The sequence below is a fragment of the Orussus abietinus genome, unplaced genomic scaffold (assembly GCF_000612105.2).
Source record: "Orussus abietinus isolate OABI.00-Male unplaced genomic scaffold, Oabi_2.0 scaffold22, whole genome shotgun sequence".
NCBI lineage: Eukaryota > Metazoa > Arthropoda > Insecta > Hymenoptera > Orussidae > Orussus > Orussus abietinus.
In genome coordinates this window covers 313,148-335,608 of record NW_019394596.1, presented here as the reverse complement: position 1 = coordinate 335,608, position 22,461 = coordinate 313,148, and the positions used below count along the sequence as shown (strand labels likewise).

Genomic DNA, 22,461 nt, shown 5'->3' with positions numbered 1-22,461 from the left:
CCCGACTTGTCCGGGAACGAAGTCACCGAGCACGGTTATCGAGACTATTGAGAGAAGAGAGGCCACTCGGGAGGAAGACGGTCGCAGCATCCTCGCGATCGAATCGATGGACCCTCTAGGAGATTTCGAGGTCCGACTTCTCCGGAAGTTAAGACGGACTAATCGGTTCCTCGTTACCGACGTTAATACCGCTAACGAGTTGATTAGCGCGAGCCCGGGAAGAAAAGATACACGACCCCTGAGTGGGAGTTCCTCCTTTTGTTATTAAAAAATGTTTTTTAAACCGGAGCAAATTATGAAAGGACAAGAGTCCTCCGGATATGCGTTGCGATTGTCGAGTCTTTCTACTTTCTGGTGGAATTTCAATTACTGTCTGTGCGAGGGGAAGAGGAACACGAAGCATCCACTGTCGCGAGTTGACGAGTAATGTGACTCAGGCGACTATTAATTAATAATCAGTACTGATAACTCGAGGTACAGGGAAAATTTGGGCTGGCAAGGTTCTCGAATTCTAATATAATTCGAGTTGTTACAGTATCCGACTCGTCGCATCACCAGTCATCGTCGAAGGATCCTGGGAATCGCGTGGCCTTGCTGCAGATCCTGCGAAGGGACGCGGTCGCTATGGCAACCGGCGGTATCCCCGATGACTAAAAGGAAGGGACAATTTCCACCCCTGTTGGAGGGAGCCCTCGGCTCCTCGCCCTCGAATCGTGCCAAAAGGGCGAGAAGTTCTCGGCCAAAAGGTGCACCGTCTGGCCTCCTCGTTCCCGATCCCTATCGGAGGGTCGACGACGACCTACTTTTCCCTCGATCCACTCAACTTTTTCACCGTCATCTGCAATGGGAATATATAACTCATGATCCCACCCCTTCGTAGATCTTCGCGGCTCACCCGGGGCCTGAGAAAATAATTACGCCAGGGAATAATTGCGTTCCTACGTGGGAGAAAAGTGCCCTCGATAACTCTGCCCCCTCCCTTACGGAGTTGCGATAATAATTTTCCGATATTTTTCCCAGGATAACCCCCGACGTCTGCACCCTCCCCAGGGTGAGTTCGATTGTTGATACCCGATCGGTTTAAAAATTAACGAGGAACCCTTGAAGGGACTTTTGTCGGGGGTCCACGACGACGTCCTCTCCCTGTCGCGGGGAACGCCGAGGAAGAAGAACTCCCTTAAGAAGTTACATCCTCAGACGTTCCCTCTTCCTGTCTTCGCCCGAATAGCAGGGTCTGTCCTCGAGGAAACTTCCGGCAAAGTGGATTAACTACGGACGACGGAATAAATAGAGGCACCGTTACCGGCTCGAAACAGACTTTTCAACTACATGGGTCGCGGTTGGATAGCTGGTATTAAGTTTTTAATAGAAATTACGCAGCCGCGTTTACACCCTCGGTCTTACACCGGAGGCACAAATTGCGAGGAAGATGCGTCTCGTATCCGAAGAAGATGGCGAACGACGAGAGTTGGTCGGACTAAGTGGAGCTTTACGTATTGGTCAGACTGGAGTAGATGGAATGAGTCGGGCTGAGTAGAGTACCAAGTACCGATCAGACAGAAACAGTAGAATGATTTTCGAAGTGTCGCAAAATCAAAGTACATTTTATATACATATATAAAAAGTGTATATAATACATGTCGCTGTCTTCGGCTAAGACCTTTCTCAGTGACCCAGCCCCAGGATGGCAGAAAGGTGGACGAGGAGCGTCGTGATCCTCGGCGAAGCCAAGGATCCCTCGAATGAGTAATCTGGAGATAACTCAGATTAATGACCCAAAGGATCGGTCCTCTTCAGGGTCTTCCGATCCACCGTGGGAGAGCCGAGAAGGGAGAAAATTGCCCAAAGCGAGTACTTGTCCGAGAGAGGATTCTATTTGAGGAGTCGATTTTTCACGGCGAAGCTTCGGTCCCGGATCCACGAGGACTGCACCGGGACAGGATAGATCCTTCCTAGTCGTGAAGCTCTGAGAAGGACCTCGCGGAAAGGAACCGATCGAGGGGAATTATTTCCTGCGACAAATTAATCACCACCCGGCTGACCCTCTCCTGTGAGCCTCTTTATCCGAGACGGATCAGGGGGATGAACCGTAGGAAATAGGAAGTAGGAAGGAGATTACTCGAGGCGGCTCGCAGGCAGGAAAGGATTTTTCATCGGACTACTCCTTTCAGGGGAGCCTTTCCGATGCCAGGAAAAGGGGGAAAGAGATCTACTTTATTTCCATGCCGGGGGTAAATATCGCCGTTAGGGTTGCTCGTTGGTTCGAGGGACTCCCTGGAAGGTGCACTTCAGGGTCCTCGGTGCAGGATACACGGAGGTGCTCTCATTTCGGTAGGTAGGATTTCTTTTTTAACCGTGCTATGCCCGGCATTATCGGCATTTCCTCTTTGGCCGATCGCTCCTCGAAGGGCGAAGCCTTTTCCACCCTTTTATACGATTCTCTCCCCCGGCGCCGGCGCCACTTTGAGAAGTCACTTCGAGGGCAATCAGGGACTCGATGAGACGGCTCAAAGAGCTGCAAGAAAGTTTATTTTGCCCGCGTTACCTTTATTAGACGTCTGCCTCTTCTTTCGCGAGTCGTCGCCGCCGGCGAAGCTTTCCCAGCCCTCTGTGAAGACCGTTGCATTATAGGGTAGCTCGTAATTGCATTTCAAAATGTATCCCAGCGTCATGGAAACTTCGCCCTCCATGGGTAGTCCGAGAGCGAACAGCACCTTTCCGCATTAAACGATGGGCGTTAAAGTATCTCCCTTTAGCGCGCCTTTTCCTACGAGCTATGCGAAAGAGACGGATTTACAAAGAAGCTTGTAAAAGCCGCAAAAACGGAGATTTTTCAGATCGGAGTAAACGACCTGCCGGTAGAAACAAATGCCCGACTTTTGGACCCGGCTTTCCGGGGAAGGGTGGAAACTTCTTCGCGTCCGGAAGAAGCGGCAAAGCGGCGGTAATTATTTCGAAACTCGGGGAGACGTCATCTTGGAAAGACGAGGTTTTTCAAAGCTCTCCCCCTGGACGCCTCCAGTCGCATTGTCTACGACGTTCGCCAACCGCGTCGCAGGAAACTTACCTGAACTTTCGTCTCGCTGGCTCCGGGATCAGGGAAGAGTAAATGTCTCTTCCTCCTGAAAAGATCTCCAATCTCTTCCGCTGTTCCACGGCCCCAAATCCAGGCAATTATGGTGTAAAGGAACAGCATAAAGTTGTCCATGATCGCCTTCTTTCGGGGTACTTCCGGTACTGGACCTATGCACGATCTCCAGGCTCCCGGTGCTCGATCCGTGCACGATTCCTTTTTTTTTTTTCCCAAGTTATCCTTGATGCCGAATCCGAGGAGGATTTTTTTCCTGATTATTCTCGACGGTGGACATGCGCACGATTTTTTTTTTCGGGCTATCCTTAAAGCCGGAACTGTGGAAGATTTTTTTCTTCACACTATTCTTGAGGCTGGGTCCGAGGAGGATTTTTGTCCAGGCTGCGGAATCGATCCCACGGTCGATGCTCTCGACGAAACACTCCCGGTAAATATGGTGGAAAAAAATTCCGTGTACTCGTCACTTAACGTCACCATTCTCTAACTGTACATCTAAAGTCGAGATCTCGGGAAGAAGCAGCCGAGGGATAGTCGCCTCGTGGAAATTTCGACGTCTTCGATACTTCGTTTCCTCCAAGGACCATGCCAGACTTGCTGAAGACGACAGCGTAAGCTTTAATAATTCCCCCGGTTCTCTCGTTCCATTCGCCCCCTCGTCCTCTTTCCACGATTCGAGCCCAGTTTTCTCCCGCAACCGGTCGCACGTCCTGCAAAAAGTCTCGCAGAATTATCCTCGCCGTTCGCGCCACCTCGAAAAAGTGAAAACCGAGGAAGGGGTCGCGACGAAGGGGCGCCCACTTTCCATAAAACCGGAAGACGTCCTAGTTAAACAACGGAGACGAAATGGGGCGAGAAGGGTATAAAATTTAACGGCGTTAGTATCTTCTCTTTGGCGGAGTTTAAGCTCCCCAAGAATTGCGGTCCTTAACTGGAAATTTCGTTAATACGAGTCCCCCGAACACCCGCGCTAGGATCAAGGATAACAATGGGATCGGTAATTTGCAGGCTATTTATCCTGAGCTCGACTTTCCGGTGGGGAGATTCGGTCAGGGTGGAGAACTCGGAAATTGCGAAAATCCTCCATCGGCCGATCAGAGCTCTCTCGTTTCCGGAAAACAGCGGCATGGGCGTGAGTACGATGTCAGCCATCTTCACCGAAACCGGACTTGGCGATAGAAATGAATAAATAATTACCCAAATTCACCGGCTCGCAGATCTTCTTCGCCCTGGCCGTGCCCCTCGAGGAGCCTCTAAACCAGGTCTCCCTCTCGTACTTCTTCGAGGCGACGTACCAGTTGCCTCCAAATTCCACGGATTTCGGTCCATGGCTCAACCCTGACGAGTACAGAAGGAAAAAGCGAAGCCTAGACAGAACCACCACCTACGGAATCATCGAAAATAAATTCGAAAGGTGAATGGACGACGTAGAGACGCACAAGAATAAACATGAAACGTTACTTGCTACCCTTGCTTTGCAGGATTACTTGCAGAGTCGTTTAACCGAATTACCTCCTTTCCAGTTTCGGATATCCGGGCAGGGAGTGTCTCCTGAGATCGATCTGCGAGGCCTCGCAGCATCCCTTGGAGCACAATGGAGTTTTGGGCGACATCCTCCGTGTCATCTTCGCGTAAGCTCTGAAATCAACTTCCATATCTAGTCAAAGTCGACTCGGACTATCCTTAGAGAAAAATTCGTACGTGCATTTCGACGATACCGTCCACCCTATCCGACTCGAATCCTCCGATTATCGGTGTCGAACATCGTGAACAGTGTCATGAAAATACGTGTTATCACCGCTGAGAAAAAATTTCCCCGGGTCAGTCCGTGCCGGATAGCGCGAATCGTCGTCGACCCGACTTTCGGAAAGGAACTCCTCAGGATGTCGACAAAATTGTCCCATTGCCCCCGTTAAAGGAAACTCAGGTATTTGAAGAGAGGAGTTTCGCGTAGCACTCTCACGGATATCAGCTTGGCGGATGGCAAGCTTTTTATCGGAAAGCAGGTGAACGCCGGGCTAATCGGGTCCGCGATTAGGAGGAACGTCCCTCCCGAGGGTGTCCCTGAAATATGCAGGGACCACTCGGGAGCAGGTCGGATTAGGTTCCTCCAGGAACGTCGATCTCACGCAGCGCGTCTCGTGGCTCGCGGGACAAAAGGAACGCCCGGGGCCCTCGAAGGGGGAGGCGGAGGAAAAGTAAATTCGGTTAGTGTGCCCCCCTCGCGGCCGGATACTCTCGAGCCAGGGTCGCATGAATAAAGGAGGGGCCCGCCGGCAAAAGTGCATTGTCGTCGAGGAACCCGAGTTTCCCAGGGAAAATGGGAAAATGGTAAAAGCGGGCCACCCTTGGCCAGGAACCCGTCTAAGGAGGCCGCGTGTTCCAGGCCGTCGACTTCCCGCCCGGAGGACCTGCCCGAAGAGGTCCTGAAGGCTGAGCACCATGGTAAGGATGGGTCCTGCGAGGGATACGAGAAGATCTGCCCCCTAGGACTCCTCGACCTGGTCGGGACCCTTCTTTAACTCGTCCAGAACGTCCCTCGTAAGAACCGTTCTTCAAGATCTTGGGTAACGTCTCGAACCTCGAGTACCATCTTCGGTACCTTCCATGGAGACACTGAACGAGACATATGGGAATGAAGAGAAATTCATAAATTATTATTCCTGGTCCTTGTTAATCTCCTTCCCACCGGAAGCTGCAATAGGATGTACAGAAGAGCGTCGGAACGGCATCACGCCCCTCCACGAGGGGTTGTACGAAAAGGAAAAAATAAAGAAAAATAAAGAGAAAGAAAACGGCGCATTCGAAACGAGAGGAGGGCTTATCTGCCGAAGAAATTGCCTTAATTCCCGCCGATCCGTTTTGCCCTTTCGGACAATGGCACGGACGGCGCGGAGGAGCGAACAAAGATACCGCTCCCCTGACGCGGGCTTCCAGGACAGAACTTTGCCGAGATAAGCGGAATAAAAGAGTAAAGGGGAGTAAGTTATTAACACCGCGGAACAAAGTCAAACGCAATAATAATAATCCCATTTTCCCCGCGGTAATCAAGGCGATTATACAGCGTCAGACCCACAGGGGGGGGAGGAAAAATTCCAAGTTCGGAGTCGCCGGGCGGAAACTTCGTTCTCGCTCCCATTACCGGTATCTCTGTCGCGACGGGACCAAAGCGGATTCCGCGGACTTAAAGCAACGAAGGATCTAATAGTAAAAAGGACTGGATTCGACGCTCTTTTAAAAGCGAGCCGAGTCCGCAAGTGGCGGGACATAAAACGCGGGCGAAACGCAGAGGCCAGGTAGAAGGTTGCCGAGAGAGGTCAAGGGCGGAATCGCGAAAGAGGAATCGACGCTTCCGGGCGGAGAAAAATCGATCACGGGTGCAACCATCGGAATGCCTCCCAGGATCCAAATGCATCCTCGGGAGCATAACTGCACTCGGTGCGCCGAGGTAACGCAGTGAACGAATTTGCATCCGCGAATCTCGCATCCGCATAAACCGCGTCTCGCGTTTCCGGGATTCCCGCTAACGAGGGTTAACGATAGACAGTCAAAATCTGGAGCGATCCGTCATTGGGAGGAGCAAGGATGCTGCCAAGGGTGGTATCCAAATCTTGACCCGCCATGTTCGGTTCTTCACTCGTGCACCTCGGTGATGTAGTCGTAAATTCCGAAGGGGCAGAGGGGGTAGGTCGCAAAACAGCCCTCCGTCGAGTCCACTCGTTCTGCCAGGGTGTACTCCAGGGGTAAACCCTCGTCGGCGGAGGAAGAAGGCCTGAAAGGAATCCTCGATTACCCCCGTGGACTTTTAATCACCGCCAAACGAGATAAGAAATTAATTCCCGGCAGGCAACTTGCGTTACGCTGCAAGGGTGCAGAGGGGGTGCCCAAGAGGGGTGGTAATTCGAAGCGTGTAGCGTTGCATATCGATGCGAAGTAGCGCGAGGGGTCCTATATTATCCCGTATTATCGGTACCATCGGGCCAGAGCAGAGGAGGGGGCGGAATAAAGGGGTGTTGCCGCGCTCTCCTCCACCCTCCCGCGGGAAGATGACTTACGTGAAGACAATTCGCATAATGTCGCCCAGGACGCCGTTGCGAAGATGCACCGGATAATGCGCCGTCTCGCATATGGATCGCAGGAGGCATTGTCGTCCCGGGAATCCGATCCTGGAAGCGGTAAAGGATCGATTATCGGGTCATCCCGTAAACGACGAGCCAGGAGACAAATAGCTCCCCTCCTGGCTGGGGAGACAGAAGGTGTCGCGCTATTTATCCGAAGGTGGAGGCTTCCTTCCGGTACGAGACACGTTGTCGAAGGAGTGACGAACGATGAAGAAATGGAATTGCCTTTCACGGGGGAGCGATACTCCGGGAGGAGTGCTTTTCATGGATTCCTCGTACGAGGACGAGGCGTTCCCTTCCCTTCGGGATCCCGTCGGCGATCCCGGCGTTCCCGGCGTCTCCGGAACGGAAAAGCATCGACCGATCCCGGTACGTTCGACGTCGACGAATGAATTATCTCGCCTGATATCGAGGTGACCGATACACTATGGGTCACCATAATCCATGAGATCCTTGGTAAGAAGGACGTGGCACTCCCGATTCCTTTAATCTCGTTTCGGATTTGACCGACAGCATTCCTTCCCAGGATTTCGGTTCTGAATAAGGTATCTATTTCATGAATTATTCCGGGCGTTGATCTCTTAGAGGAGCTCGGTCGATATCTGCGGAGATAGCGTTCGCGTCCCTGGGTGCGATCAGCTGATCGGTCCGTCGCGATCAGCTGATCGGTCGGCCACGATCAGCTGATAGCGAGAAATCGCTACCCATGCGTCGGACCGTATTCCGAAGACCGGAAATACGAAGACCAGGGTCCCGGCATGGGTGTCCACTTTATTTGCGTAATACCTTCGACAGGGATTTCCTTCTCCGAGGGAAGGACGTTCGTTCCCCGGGAGCGGATCGATGGTAAATTCGGCTCGAATCGAGGGAGGCAGGGTTCAACCAGCCTTGGTAATATTTCAATCGAATCAAGGGATGATCCGACTCCTCCGTGTAATTCGAGCATCTCTAGTTCTCAGTCCACCTCCACCAGCTTGGATTCCCAGTCGCTTAGTCCAAGGATCCAAGAAGCAGGAACTCACGATTCGAACTTGGCCTCCAGCAGGTTGTAGATCGTCCTGCGATCGATGGATCGCCTCCCCCTTCTTCGTCCTTCCAGATGCCATTCCGTGACGTTGCTCGGCAGCTCGTAATTCGCCTCGAAGAAGAAAGCGACGGAAATGGACTTCCTAGGATCGTCCAGTGGAATGGCGAGGGCGAAGAACAACTGCAAAAGGACGCAACGTTAAAGCTCCTGCAAGGACGAATTCCTGCCACGACACGAGACGGGAAAAAAAGGGTAGAAATCGCGTCTCCGCCGTTTGTCCCTGAACGAGTGAAAAGACCTCGCATCGAAAGCCAGCTCCCATATCGCGGATATCCAGGGAACGACGGACAGGGGACATTTAACCCTTCACTTGTTGCTTCCTCGGCCATTAACGAAACCGAGCCGGTCGAGAGGGAAGAACAGGGAGAAAGAAAACCCAGGGAGAAACGGCGGAAAATGTGAAAAGAGGGCGATAGAGGAAAGCCGTGTCGACGTCAAGGAAAGCTCGGACAAGGTCCTGCCAGGAATGCATTCCCATGCCAGGATGCATGCGTATGGATAAACGATGAAACATCTGCCAGGGACAAACCCTTTGCTCCTGGAGATGCGCGCTTAATGAGGCCGACTTTCTATTACGACTCCGTGGAAAAGACCGGGTCTAGTCGGTAATTACGACGGGACGATGCGATGGAAACTTGCTCCCTCGACCCGCCGTTGCAACTGCATTCTTTCCCGCAACCGGTCCCGTTTCATCGATAATGGACCCGCGATTACTTCGCGGGGTATTGCAATTTTCCGCCCCCCGGGTGATCCCTTTTCCAAGCACCCAATGTCTTCGAGAAGACGTCAGAGATTAAGCCGTCTCGAAGGGAATTCCCTGGCAGGTGCAGGTGCATGCCTACCCCCATCTCGCTCTCTTCAGGGTAGGTCAGGGCTCTGATGTGACGACGCGCTGCGTCGACCACGTGGTTCCCTGCATCGACTGCAGATACCACGCATACAAGCACGGCGATCCAAGGGTGGAACATCGTCCTCTCGACCTGGGGGGGAGAAAATGATCGTTCGTTAAACCAGAATGTCCAGAATTCATGACCTAGGCCGCGCCTTCCTTTCACGTCCCTTAATTCTTCCTCCCGGAATAAGAGGTGAGACCTCCCTGCATAAATTCAGCAAGGGGGGTGGAGGGGCGGCCGGTCTCTTAGGCGACGCTTTTTCATACACCCCTCGGAGGTATATTTCATTCTAAAGTTACGCCGGGGAAGGACGAGCGGATCCTTACTCTTCGCTCCTTTTATCCCCACTGCGAACGGCGCCGACTGGTATCGGGTCCTCCTGGATCTGAAATCCGAATATTATTAATTACAACCATCAAGACGTTATTATTAGCCGCAGCCCCCCTCTCTCTATCTCTCCCTCTCTCGAAGCAGGGAGCTTGTGGAAGGATATTTCAATTTTCATCCCCTTCGTTTTTTCAACAGAGAGCGCCCCGTCCGGACGGACAGCGGGGAGTCGGCGACAATTGGTCGAGCCGACCGGAGAGAAATTGCATTCTCCCTCGCACCGTTGACCCTCGCGTCATTTGATTTAAACAAACCGTCCACCCTCGCGGTCCCGAACTCGTTTCAACCCCTGGACGCTCAAAGCGTAATGCACTTTGAATATAATCCCGGAACCGCCGCCGCGACAGCCGGACTGGAGACTTCGGCTCCAGGGCTTGCGAGTGGTTTTTGCAGCCGACCTCCCAGGACGATTCGTCCAGGATGATTGCCAGACCCACCCTGACCAGGAATGGTTCTTCCCAAGGCATCGAGACTCCTGTGAGCCCTTCATCCCCCATTTTGTACCGAGGTGCCATTCCCTCGGAAATCAGTGAAATCGACTTCCTTCGTTGATAACCGATTGCCTTTGACATCAAATGATAAGCAACAATGCGATTCGGTAACAGGTGACTTTAAAATTGTGCCAATGTTCTTGCGATTTTATTTAAATCCATGACTTCCCGAGTGAACAACCCCTCCTTTTGTACAGATCCCGAGATGCCTCCTGGTGAAGAGGACGCAAAAATGCATCTCGCCAATTTCCTCGGCTCTTCCGCTTTCCTTATCCGGCCTTAGGCTAATTCTAATAAGTGATCCGCTCGCTGTTTCCTTTCTCCGTCTTCGAGGGGCTCGTATAAAACACGGCGCACAAACGGCATCCGAGGCTCGCTTTTGAGTCGGCACGGTAAAGAGAGATCGTACGTAAAACTTCCTACTTCGCCGTTGGTAAAGGCCGGCCTTCGGGACCAAAGAAATCTACGTGTTTTTAATCTTTCTTCGGATCCCTCCCCCGAGTTTCAACCGGAAGGAGGGAAAGAACGAGTTACTCGGGTCGTTACTCTACGGCTCTTCGGTTATTGCGGTTGGACGGGCAAAGTCGTACCTGCAGGATTCGACTCTCGGACACTCCGAGTCCTTGGCCACGAGAGGATTCACTGGTTACTGGGAAAAATCCTAAGGATACCAGGATCCCTCTCGGAAGTGTAAATTCCATCGCACACTGAGTTGATCCTTTTTTTCTTTTTCTTTTTTAAGTACCCGTGCTTGGCGAACCAATCAGCGCCAGTTCTGTAATCGCTTCTAAGTAAAGAGAGACGTTCCTGGTGACGGTCAAAATGCCGGGTCCTGACTCTGTTAATTTCCATCGTCAATTTCCCCCCGAGCAATATTAGCCAAGGATCACTCTCCCGCTAGGAAGGAAGAAACGGAGCCAGTGAGTTCTCGCAAAATTGCCGGTGATTAATAGAATATCTAGGTATATCTATTTACATTTAGGAAAAACGATGGCCGGTCATCGGACGCTACCAGTGTTACATATGGACGACTTAGTACATATCGACTTCCTCGCGTAATCCCGGACTTTTTCTGGAAGCTCCAGTAAACGAGGGATTCGCGGCACGTCCTATCGATAACGATAACGCGAATCTGGAGGAGGACTAACGAGTCGCCAGAGTGGAATTTCCGCGGTCCATTTCGAGGAAAGGAATTCATCCCCCGGGACCGAGGAATACCAATGGGCTGTCCTTAATGACCGTTCGGTTCCTCCGCAAGTTCTCCCCAGGTTCTGCCGAAGGTTGTCGCGCGATCCCGCAGTTCCCGAGGAGAGGACTCCTCTCCCGGGTGGTCTTTAATAGCACCTGATCTCGTTGGAAAAAAAAAAGTTCCTCTTCCATCTTAGAAAAAGTTCCCTCCGCTTAACACGCCAGATAGGCGCATCCCCTGTTCCCCGGTGTTCCAACAAAGCTCTCTTCGATACCCGCAACCAGGGGGTTCTCCAAGCGAGTTGGGGTCTTCATTCGACAGCAAATAATCCCATAAGGTCGTAAATATGTCCTGCGAGGCTCGCACCCTTTTCACCCCGACGAAGGAGAGTTCTCGGCTAGCTGGAACGCCAGCTGAATAGCGGAGAGACGGTACATGGGAAGATGAGATCCTGAGACGTCGTTTGAGACCGTCTCGAGGCTGAGGTTCTTCCGCACGTACACGCAGAGTGGTCAATAGGATGATTTCCTTAAAAACGCGCGAGCAAGCGTGCTCGTCCTTTGCATAGAAAGAGGTCTTCTCTTCAGGATCAGGGATGGTCCTCGCGTTGGACCGAAGCGTCGCCGCGGCTCGCCAGGGTCCTCTTCGGATTCCCTCTCGATTGGAATCGTTCCTTACGACGGTCGCCCGTCGTAGCCCGGCCACTGGCTGACAAAGCCAATTTTGTAAAGTGCGCCTCCGGAGCCGGACGTCTCGAATGGGGCACGTGGGACGAGGAAGGAGGCTGGCCAAGAAATATGAGAGGGAGCCCCTACGACCGGAACTCCAGCTGCACAGAAATGCCCAATGGTCGTTAATTATCTCCAAAACGAAAAATCCATTTAACGCCAATTGCTCCTTTGCTAATTACCTACCGTTAATTAGCGGGCTAGAAGGGGTACTTAAACTTCTGGCTTGTCCAACGCACTTGGAACTACGTGACCAATGAGAGTTCATAGAGTTACCAAATTTGATGTACTCCAAATGCATGTCGTGGATTACTTGGTCAGTTATGGATTTCTGGCCAGTTTGGTCCTTTTATCCAGCGACTTGTGTTGTGGCTCCGGATCCAGGGCGAGAAATATTACCTCGACTGTTGCCAGACAGATCCGTTCGATTGGGTTCCCAGATGGAAGTGCAGCGGGGGTAATTATCTTCGGTTAGGCTAAAACTCTCGTCGACTGTGTGGGAATAATAAGGATTAATATTCACAGATATTCTTCGCTATTGGCATTCCGCTTGAGATTCCGGACAAGTCTGTGACTTTTTCCTTTTACTTCGAGGCGAACTACGGCTTACCCAACTCGAGCGATTACTACTATTACGGTGATTACTGGAAGAAGAGACGCTTGGACAGAAGTTTGACTTACGAGATCGTCGAAAGTAAATTTAAGAGGTAATTTATATTTAGTCATTTCTCCTATCAGTGCTTGTGATTACACATCTTAAGGCGTAATGATGAATTATATCAGTGCAGGATTCCCGGGAAGGTCGTGCTTACTCCGAACTATTTGCGAAATTACCAAAAACCCCATTTTGGAAAATGGTTTGGTCGGCGACATTCTGCGTATCATTTTCACGTACGTTTATAAATATTTAACGTAGACTAGGTTCCTTTAAGTCGTTGTATTAGTCCATAGTTTATTTATTAGACGTCGTAGCAGGTACTATTTACAATGTGCGCAATTTATTTTTTCCGTAGTCCGTCTTCTTCCAAGGATGAAAATCTGCCGTCAGATATAAACGAGGCAGAACATACGGAAGATTGTCTCGATCGTTTCCAGGGATGTCCCATAAATCTTCTTGACCACATAAGCATTTGATAATGAAAAGTAATATCAGCGGATGAGAGAATAATTTCTATAAACTTAATTGTATGTACAATTAGTAATACAAGGTGTGTATTAATATGCATAACAAATAATATTCTATATTCACTGGTTAATAATGTATATACAAATAAGGTGATACTTGAAATACTGGCTAACTCGTGCTGAACCAATCGGACCCCATGGCACCAAAAAACGCTGCTGCTCCAGATTTTATCGTCGTTCCAGTTGGGTCACTCTTTGGAGGGACTTTAATGAGTGCCTTCTTGCGCTGTATGCACATATTAATTAATTATCAATAAATATTCAAGCTCGATGGCTCTCAACGCCTGATTAAAAGAATAATAGGCAAACACGAATAGGGTTCAAGTAAAAAAAGTAATTAAAATAATTAACACTCAGCATGCTTCGTTCAGACATTGAAAAGCAAGGAAAAAGATAGAGCTGCAACGTTGTAATAATTACGCGATAATTCATGATTATTAAAAAAAAAAACCTGTTTATTTTTCGTTATGTAAGTAAACATAGGCAGACACTTCTAAAATTGTTACAAAAGATACTTTGCCAGCTTACCGATATCCACGCGCATACTTATCTGCCTACCTTAAGCAAGCACCGATCTAAAGATATACATTGAATCGTGAAAAAGAAAAACTGTAACCGAAGGAACTCATTCATCTCCATTTCATTCAATAATTGTACATAAAATCAGTGTACGAAAATGTCTTCTGCGAATAAAACTCTAATAACCTCGATGGTGAAAATATTTGTGCAAATACCTGAATTTTGTCGGGTATCGAAACCGATGACAGAGGCAGATTTCTTGCAGGTGCAGTTACTGCTAGCGGAGGCAACCAAGGAGCTCCGGTGCATAATGCAAGTACTCCTGGAGGATTCGATATAGGTTTTGTGGAATCACTTACATTGTACTCACTACGTGCACCTAATATAGAATGGAGTTGTTCGGCATGAGGTACTAAGGTTCCATATATCAACTGAAATAGTTAAGTTAATTTACACTATCGCAGAGTACAGTACATTTAAAAAAACTGATAATTGGCTAGATTACGATAATAAAATGTTATCGTACCAAAGACCTCTGGACACTCTTCTTAACATTTCCATGTATGAAAGGATAAAACACATCCAAGTCGAAAGGATCGATCTTCAACAGGACTTTATCACAGACTTCCGCTGACTTTTCCATCAGTACTTTATTCTCTCTGGCTACCATTAATAACGTGACATATTTTACATCAAAAAGAACTTGAAAGGCTTGCTTTTGTCGAAGTCCTGTACACTCAGACATTTTTTGGTAGTAATCGAAAACAATTAAGACTACGTCTTCGATAATTTTATAGAGGATTTTTCTGCAAAAATTGAATCAGTTACTAACCTGAATAAAAATCTAAGCTGCCGTTAATCATAATAGGAACACTTACTTTGGAATAGTATGAGGTATGATTAAGTTCAGGTCTCTGCACACATCTGCCAAAAGTTTTTGTAAAGGAACCGATGGCTGATACGGCACAAGAATTTCAGACTTGATTCTCTTTCCCTCCTCGGCTTCTTCTTCGATCATTATTTTTTCCCATTCTGAGATCGTCAGATGAATACGAAATTCATCGACGGATAACTTTAAATGTCTGTCCCTCTGTTCACACAATTTCACTTTATACAAATTTTCCCAAATTGTCCATGTAAAGATACTTTCTTCTTTCAAACTATCACAAATTGACTGCCACTTGACGTTTATCATGGTCAAGCTGGACATCTTAGAAAGCGCAAAACATTTATTTAAATTAGGGCATAAAGATGTCAGGGCTTGAAGAAATCGAGCCATTACTATAGCATTTGTCTCTCGTCTTCCAAATTTCGGTTTTTCAGGGATGCATTCTTCTCTAATAAATGTTTTAATGTCTTGGATCTTACTAGTACTAACATTCTGCAAATCTTCCTGCAGTTCTTCACGATCAGCAAATTTATTAGACACCACTGAAATATCTATCGTAAGTAAATTGTTCTTCGCTGACATAACTTTATTCGTCTCATACAAATACTGTTCTAAATCCAAAAGAAGATCCAACAAGCTCTTGTCAAAGTCTTGACAGAGCTTGACTAGACTGGGTGAAAATCCTTTACTCTTTATAAGCAAGGACCTTTTGTTATCGGCATAACTATTTTTTGTTAACTGTTGAGGAATATCGGCTGGCGAATCTTTCCAAACATACCAGCGCAGGTCATGTTCAGGAAATTCATGCTGTTCTCGAGATACTTTGCTCAACAAATCTGAAACCGCTACCTTCAAGTTGGTCAAAGCATTGTTCCATTTGTCGACAATGATACCTGTTACAATGTAATACGACAATCATCATTAGCAATATTACAAAATCATAAATAAATGCTACAAAAGTTACTTTGTTTTATTACGCCGTTCACGTACCCTTTATTCTTTTTGTAAGAAGAGGTTTAAAAAATTCCGCCCAGAAATTTAAAACTGGCAATGATAATCCTTTCCACATTGAAACCCAATTTTCTGGAATGTGGACTGTAAGAACCTCCTCACGGACATTATATATTCCACGAACAGATGTTATCAAATTCAATAGTTTGGTCATTTCAATATCTATTAATTCTCTAACCCACTTAAGCCAAGTATTTATACTTTCCTGAATTTCTGATAATGACAGATCCTTAAACTGAATACCAAAGAAAGGTTTATGATTTGTTGCAATTGTTGGCAGCAACTTGTTTAACAACTCACTGCTCAAATTTAGATGTAAGAGCATGGAATGTGCTTCCAGATGTACCATAGATTTAATGTGTTGGGAGATGAGGCCATCATTTTTGTCATTAGCTTCTTAAACAAATAAAATTAATTCACATATCATATTAGGATTTCTAAAAAACTTTAACCTTATTACTTATTCAAAATTAAATGAACTCACTCACGAAGCAGGTATAGATCAATGTGACGGTATCATTTAACAACTTAATGCACGATTTCACCCTGAACTTTACGGTATGATCGCAATCACCTTTAACAATTTCTTCAATGGTACGACTTCTTTGAACTATCAACTTTTCCAATAAAGCTGGAGCTGAAATTTTCTCTAAAATCACTAATGAAGCCAGAACATTTGCAGCAGACTATAACAAAACAATTACATAACAATATGTAATTACATACGAAGGATGTCAGTTTTAAATCTGATTTACAAACCTCAGGCAACAAATCCGATGACAATAGTATTCTATTACATTCTTTCGGAATAACTGTTTTAAATTGACTTATCGATTTCCATTGCTCAGTGACTATTGGATATTTATTTAAGAGCTCCTCGTCTCCGACCTCTAATTTCAAACTATACTGCAAGTGCTGAGCAAGTATGAAGAGCTGTGTAGCTAACAGAATATTTTTACTATCTATAGCGGTCCAAATCTTTTCTGGCACATCCATTAAAATCTTTAATTGCATCACTACAGAATCCCGCTTTTCTTGAAATTCTCTGGAAACAGTTTAAGCATATGTTATAAAAACAATCATAGAAGCAATAATAACCAACTCTTGATCGACCCTTGCAAGTGACAATGACTCACCTTTCTGATTTCGTTTCAATAGGCACTATTTTGAAACCTATTAAGTACTTTTGTTGCAAAAGGTGAAACGTCTCTTCCAGCTTAGCCATCCTCTCGATAACCTGCTCTGATGTTTCTTTCATTTCTGTTATCGCATCTGCAGCTTGTATCAAATCTCTGTACCTCTCACTTACAAGAAAATAATAATGTCATTATTTAATAGGAAAAATTAAGACGTTCCTCAATATGTAATGTAAATAAAACTAACCTAATCAAAGTTCGAAGCTCAATTTTCTTACGCTCGCTTTCGATTTCAATTTTCTTTTGAATTTGCTCAATCTCCTTTATTGTGTGCTCTTCGAAAAGCTTGTCAATATCCAAGTTTAAATAATTTGTCACCGGCATTTTCTTCGATAACTTGTTTTTGACAGATCGAGCTAATTACCACACTTCACTGACTTGAAGGATTCAAACGATTCAAAAATTCCCATAGAAGCCCAGAAGGATACGAATATTTGATGCTCAATAATTAGTACGTTGGTCAGAAGATGGCGGCGCTGTGGTCATCTCTCTCTATCTCTTTTTATCTTATAGCAATACCTAGCAGTCTCTGTATCTAGCAGGTTACACGCACTTTCTTTATCTTATTTGCAGTACCTGTCTATATTCATCGCAAGTGTGCTGCGTGTACACTTTGACTATAAACTTTTGTAGTCAAAGATGCATGTATTATGTCCATACATACATACATACATCATACATATGCATGAAAGATAAAATGTGAAGAAACAAGAACGTTCGACAGTGATAGATGCTGCCGAGTGTTCTTTTAGCTAAAGAAATGAAGATGAGATTAACACAATATAAGTACCTTGCCAGTTAAATTATATTTATCATAACATGTAAGGTGCTGTAAAAAAGCTCGAACTATACAAAATAGCAGGAAATGACTAATGTACGAAGGCTTAAATAATCCACCACTCGCTCTAAATTCAAAAGGTCAATCGAAAATTGTAACATTTATATTATTAGTACATGATTTCTACAATGTTAATACCAATTCTGATCGATTGTGAACATGTATGTCATTGATACACCTATTATTCATGAATGTGCGTTAACGCCAACACTTTCATCCTCAAAACAAAAAAGAAGAGTCATATGATCGTGAGAATTATTGCATGTAGACCTCAAAGATTCTCCTTCACGCCGACAAGAATCTCCGGTAGCTGGAAAGTTATGCGCGCCTTACTATTCTCAGAAACGTCTTGATTATCGGCATGATTCTTATAAAGAGAATTACCTGTAACGAGACTAGAGGGTGTCGGTTGATTTCAGAGGTCGAACCGAAGCGCAGATGAAAACTTTCTGAAATCACTTCGTCACTATCCTTACCCATTAGTGAGAAACTGGGCAACGACAGCTCGATTGAGAAGGACTATTCTTCGATAACTCCTAAGTCGTTTCTCACCGAAAAATCGCGTTTTGGAGCCACTGCAAGAAGACGAAAACAGTTCTCTCGACATTTGCAACATGAGATCCTTCGTATCTTTGCGCGAGGTTTAAACGAACAGTTTTCGCAGTCAACTCTGATTGAGACACAGCCTAAGAACTTGTGTAAATCGTATTACGATCAACGTAAAATACCGATTGCTATGGTAAATCACGACTGACGCTGCGCTTAAACGTCATCGACCGAACTTCAGTGTTCGATTTTCCTGTTTTCGAGGCATTGGATGTTGCTGAGCTAGGAGTTGGGCTCTGGGAAAGAGAAGCACGCTCGTCGTTACTAGATTTCTCCCGCTCTAACCGTTGCTTACTAAACTTCCCCATTCCAGGACGATAGATTTCCATTGCAGGTCGGTCCTAAAATATATATAAATTACAACGTTAGCTTATAATGAATCAGCAAGCATTAATCTCTTCCTCAACGTTACCTTATTTCTGATTCTGCGTTCCAATCGTGGATCTTTCTTGTCCTTTTCTTTATCGTCGCTCTCGTTCTTCTTCAAATTATTTTGGTCGCCACCATCTAATGATTTGTGACGACGAAGACACCCTCCATCGCCACCTCCGCCTTCTCCTCCACTTTCCAACGAGCTTCTTCTCTTGGTAATTTTCACGTCGATCATCGCATCGCGTCCATCGTTACTCGTCTCTTTATCTATTTCCTCGATAGACCTTGATTTTGCTACTTCAGAAGATTCACCTTCCTCTTGCGTCCCTGTTAATGCATCCGTATCTGCAAACAAAATTTAACGTTAGATGAAACATACTTTGGATAACAGGATCTGACCTAAATACCAAAAATAAGCAAAAACGGATCGATGTAAGCATATTCAACATTTTGTAATTTTGTCGCGAAAGAATTGCGCGTAATTGCATGTCAAACATACCCCGAGCATTCGGTTCTTTTATTGCTTCATCAGTTTCCACCTGTTCTTCTCTCATACTATCCTCTCCTGGTTCTACATCATCGTCCTCTGCTTTGACTCTTGACTTATCGTTACTTTTCTTAACATCGTCCTTAGTAACTTGACATTTTTCTACTCGTTTCGGCACAGGCACCACCTCGACCTTCTTCTCCTTCCTTTGCACCAGGTCTCGGTCATCTTTCTTTGGTTTTGTACCATTATTGCCTTCTGCAACAGTTTCAACACTTTGCTTCTTCGTTTCGGCTAGTCTTTTCTTCTCCTGTCTCATTTTCTCGTAACTCTTACCACGTTTTTCCTCCACTCGTCTTTCCTTAAATTCCTTATTCTCATCTTTCGGTTCAACCTTTCGTTCCTCCTTCAACTCCATTTTCCTGTCGTCTCTAAGATTGTCTCTCTCTTCCTTCCTTCCATACGGTTTCTTTTCGTCGTGTTTCCGGTGTTGTTTCATTTCTCTCTCTTTATTCCTGTCGTCCCTTTCTCTGTAACCTTTCACCAGTGGTTTAATATCTCGGTCTCTTGGCAATTTCTCCCGCACTTTATCTTCCCTCTTGTTACGAATTTTCGTGTCTTTAGGAGAGACCTTCTCATCTTTATCTTCCTTACTCTCTTTCATGCTCGTATCTTTTTCTTGGTCTGGATTCTTTAACACCTGTAACAGAAAAATAGTTGTACCTCAGTAATGTGTAGAAAAGCAGTATTTAAATACAAACTTACTCGATATTCAGTTGTATTTCCATAGAAAAAATATTTATCATGTCCCAAATAGAAAATTCACAAATGTCGCTATGTTTTAACATCGGTAAATAATCTATAATAGTTCTGTCAATTGTATTAACCATGTTGAGGCAAAACTTTATTATATACAAGACGAGTGACAATAAATTTCGTATACTTGTATAAATCCTTATAAGGTTCGTGTACAACGTAATCGAAGATGCCTTAGACTTAATAAAAGTATCAAAAACGTTCAATGGTCATACATTGAAAAAGAAGATGGTGACTTGCCAGGATTGTTATTACAAATTGTTAATATAAGAAATAAAAGCAACATGAATTTTTCCCTTATTTTGCTGCTGTTAATTCTTTCATGAATTTTTACGAAATCCTAGCAGCCCTGTTTTAGTGACTGTCATAAAAGGACATATCTTGCTGCCTTCGAGTACGGCACTGCAGCTCTTTGATTTCAACAAATTACTTAACATCTTGTATTCCCATATTGTGTGCACATTTGTTAAGTCACTTTTTTGTGGACATGGTAAGAACTCATAACTACCAGAGGACTGAACGACTCGGACATTGCATTTCTTATTAAGATTTTTACTCTTCACTTTAACACTATAACGATCTTGTCTATTTCTTCTCCAAGCACTATCTTCGCTGGAATTATCTATTTCACGAGAATCGAACAATTTCCTAAGAGTCGATTTCTTTGTATCATTATTTCCGTACCTCTCAATGTGTACTGCGGTAAAGTTTTTTGCACAGTTTTCATTTAATTCTGAACTTTCATGAGATTGAAAGGGAATATCAGAACTATCATTTGTTTTCAATGTAATGTTAAAACTGACAAAAGGAACATCTATTCTGGATTTAGTATAGGACAAGAAAATTTCATCTTCATCTTCATTATGATTTTCCAAAAGACCAGCTTTGAGTTTGGGAATTGAAGAAACAGTATGGAGAGGATACTCAGTTTGAGCAAGTTCGTTTCCACACATGGACTGTAGGAGGAAGCTTAATGTCAGCGATGTAACAATGTAAAAACTATTAATATTATTAAAAAAATCATCTACAGGTTAATCTTTTGTATTATAATTTCATGCCATGGACCTAGCAATGTAGTGATGTAGAAACAGAAAATCAATTAAATCTGTGATTTCACTGTATACTACTATTTTAAAGTAAAACTTAGCAGTAATGACACATTTATTACCTTAGATATAGTTGGTTCCTCTTTGGCTCTTCGTCTTTCCATATCCCTGCGTCTTCTTTCTTCACGTTTCTCATCCCTGAGTCGCTGTTTCTCTTGCTTCCGTTGTTTCAAATATTCTAAAAGCGGTGTACTCGTAACCTTTTTCGGTGTGTCTGGAAACAAAAAATGACAAAACTAAAATGTAAATGTTAATAGTACAATATTTATCTCACTAGTGGCTATGCAATGCCAAACAAAAATTATATGTATAAAATACGCACTGTCAGGTGGTTGATACGAATATTCTGTCTTTGGCTGACTCACTCCAGAATCAGCCTCTTGATTCTTAAGGCTTTCCAAGAAACTGACATAATAAGGATCTGACTCTATCGTGCCACATTTAAGATCCTTTTTTTTCCCAACTCTTTTCTTAGGTAGCCGTTGAAAAGGTGCAAATTCCACAACCGCCGGATATTCAGTACCTTTGCCGTCAACGAACACATAATTGTCAAACTTCTCTCGAAAAATGAAGATATCTTGTTGTTCAACGAAGTTAATATAAGCACGTGAAAATGCGAACTGGCCCATAGACATATCAGCCTTGACAAAGTACAGATAATCATGCTCAGGTAATGGAGAAATCTGCTCAAGGAACTGATCCTGTGTCATTGACGGGGGCAATCGTCGCACTACAACCTATAAAATAAATATCAAGAATGAATAATTCAATGATGATTTCTTATTCAATGATCGAAAGGCTAATGTTAACGTGTTGCAGCAAACCACATTTTCATGATCAAATGTCATAACCTAACCAAACTTTAAGAAAATTTGATATATTCTTTTAGTAACCGATGCATGGGTTTTTTAGGGTCATTTTAACGGTAAATGGAGCTGTTACCTTTGTCATAGGTCGGCATTTCTCTTTCTTATCGCGAAGTTTAGCTGCATCCGGATTAATGGAATGTGACTCTGTTTGCGCGGGTGCCTCCGGCTGCTGTGTTTCCTCGGTCATTTTCACTATAAACCGTCTAATTTCTCTTGAATTACAGCGTCTTCTGATATCATTCGATTCACAGCTTCTGCGGAACTAAATACTGTGGGCGAACAATTTTCAAACGAGTCAACAAAACAAACGTCTTCCGTTTACTACCCGCAAAGAATTCAGAAGTCTCCATAGAAGATCAGAAGGATACGGACGTTTGATGCTCGATAAATAATATGTTAGCCAACAGATGGCGACGCTATAGTCATCTTTCTATCTCTCTTAATCTTGAGTTTGCAATTAAAGTATTGGATTTACTAATATCATACAATTTCGATGTGCAAAATTATTATGCCCTTTAATAAATTTTGCAACCGTATGAAGTGAAAAGGTCGTATTGATTAAGGGAAGCAGATATGAGTTGGG

The 22,461-nt window shown here is 45.2% G+C and overlaps 5 protein-coding genes across 9 annotated transcripts; 2 read left to right on the top strand and 3 right to left on the bottom strand.

The window, feature by feature from the left end:
• The first annotated feature begins 3,673 nt into the window (after positions 1-3,673).
• On the top strand, positions 3,674-5,610 carry LOC105701923. Its single transcript, XM_012429081.1, has 5 exons — positions 3,674-3,699; positions 4,097-4,220; positions 4,306-4,502; positions 4,612-4,719; positions 5,475-5,610. The coding sequence occupies exons 1-5, from the start codon at positions 3,674-3,676 to the stop codon at positions 5,608-5,610; spliced, it is 591 nt and encodes a 196-aa protein (XP_012284504.1).
• A 1,056-nt stretch (positions 5,611-6,666) lies between these two features.
• On the bottom strand, positions 6,667-10,073 carry LOC105701921. The gene is made up of 5 exons (XM_012429080.2): positions 10,014-10,073; positions 9,139-9,276; positions 8,232-8,416; positions 7,144-7,254; positions 6,667-6,860 (listed from the first exon to the last, which is right to left on the bottom strand). Exons 1-5 carry the CDS (start codon positions 10,071-10,073, stop codon positions 6,722-6,724), a joined length of 633 nt encoding a protein of 210 aa, XP_012284503.1. The 3' UTR covers positions 6,667-6,721.
• Positions 10,074-12,240: 2,167 nt separating this feature from the next.
• LOC105701920 lies at positions 12,241-13,144 on the top strand. Its single transcript, XM_012429079.1, has 4 exons — positions 12,241-12,441; positions 12,510-12,691; positions 12,768-12,875; positions 12,998-13,144. The coding sequence occupies exons 1-4, from the start codon at positions 12,241-12,243 to the stop codon at positions 13,116-13,118; spliced, it is 612 nt and encodes a 203-aa protein (XP_012284502.1). The 3' UTR covers positions 13,119-13,144.
• A 23-nt stretch (positions 13,145-13,167) lies between these two features.
• Positions 13,168-17,616, bottom strand: LOC105702157 (conserved oligomeric Golgi complex subunit 1). Of its 3 annotated transcripts, XM_012429500.2 has the most exons (10): positions 16,972-17,616; positions 16,725-16,892; positions 16,348-16,633; positions 16,073-16,274; positions 15,568-15,984; positions 14,567-15,470; positions 14,215-14,494; positions 13,904-14,119; positions 13,728-13,744; positions 13,168-13,395 (listed from the first exon to the last, which is right to left on the bottom strand). In XM_012429500.2, exons 1-10 carry the CDS (start codon positions 17,106-17,108, stop codon positions 13,338-13,340), a joined length of 2,685 nt encoding a protein of 894 aa, XP_012284923.1. In that variant the 5' UTR covers positions 17,109-17,616; the 3' UTR covers positions 13,168-13,337. The 3 variants fall into 3 exon arrangements, with proteins under 3 accessions (XP_012284923.1, XP_012284921.1, XP_023288595.1); XM_012429498.2 differs by lacking the exon at positions 13,728-13,744; XM_023432827.1 differs by lacking the exon at positions 13,728-13,744 and having other exon boundaries at positions 15,568-15,981.
• Positions 17,617-17,710: 94 nt separating this feature from the next.
• LOC105702158 (regulator of nonsense transcripts 3A) lies at positions 17,711-22,232 on the bottom strand. Of its 3 annotated transcripts, none has more exons than XM_012429502.1 (7): positions 21,952-22,232; positions 21,332-21,746; positions 21,072-21,223; positions 19,100-19,787; positions 18,641-18,945; positions 18,351-18,569; positions 17,711-18,197 (listed from the first exon to the last, which is right to left on the bottom strand). In XM_012429502.1, exons 1-6 carry the CDS (start codon positions 22,063-22,065, stop codon positions 18,357-18,359), a joined length of 1,887 nt encoding a protein of 628 aa, XP_012284925.1. In that variant the 5' UTR covers positions 22,066-22,232; the 3' UTR covers positions 17,711-18,197; positions 18,351-18,356. The 3 variants fall into 3 exon arrangements, with proteins under 3 accessions (XP_012284925.1, XP_012284926.1, XP_012284924.1); XM_012429503.1 differs by having other exon boundaries at positions 17,711-18,569; positions 19,100-19,345; positions 19,424-19,787; XM_012429501.1 differs by having other exon boundaries at positions 17,711-18,569.
• Between the last annotated feature and the right edge of the window lie 229 nt (positions 22,233-22,461).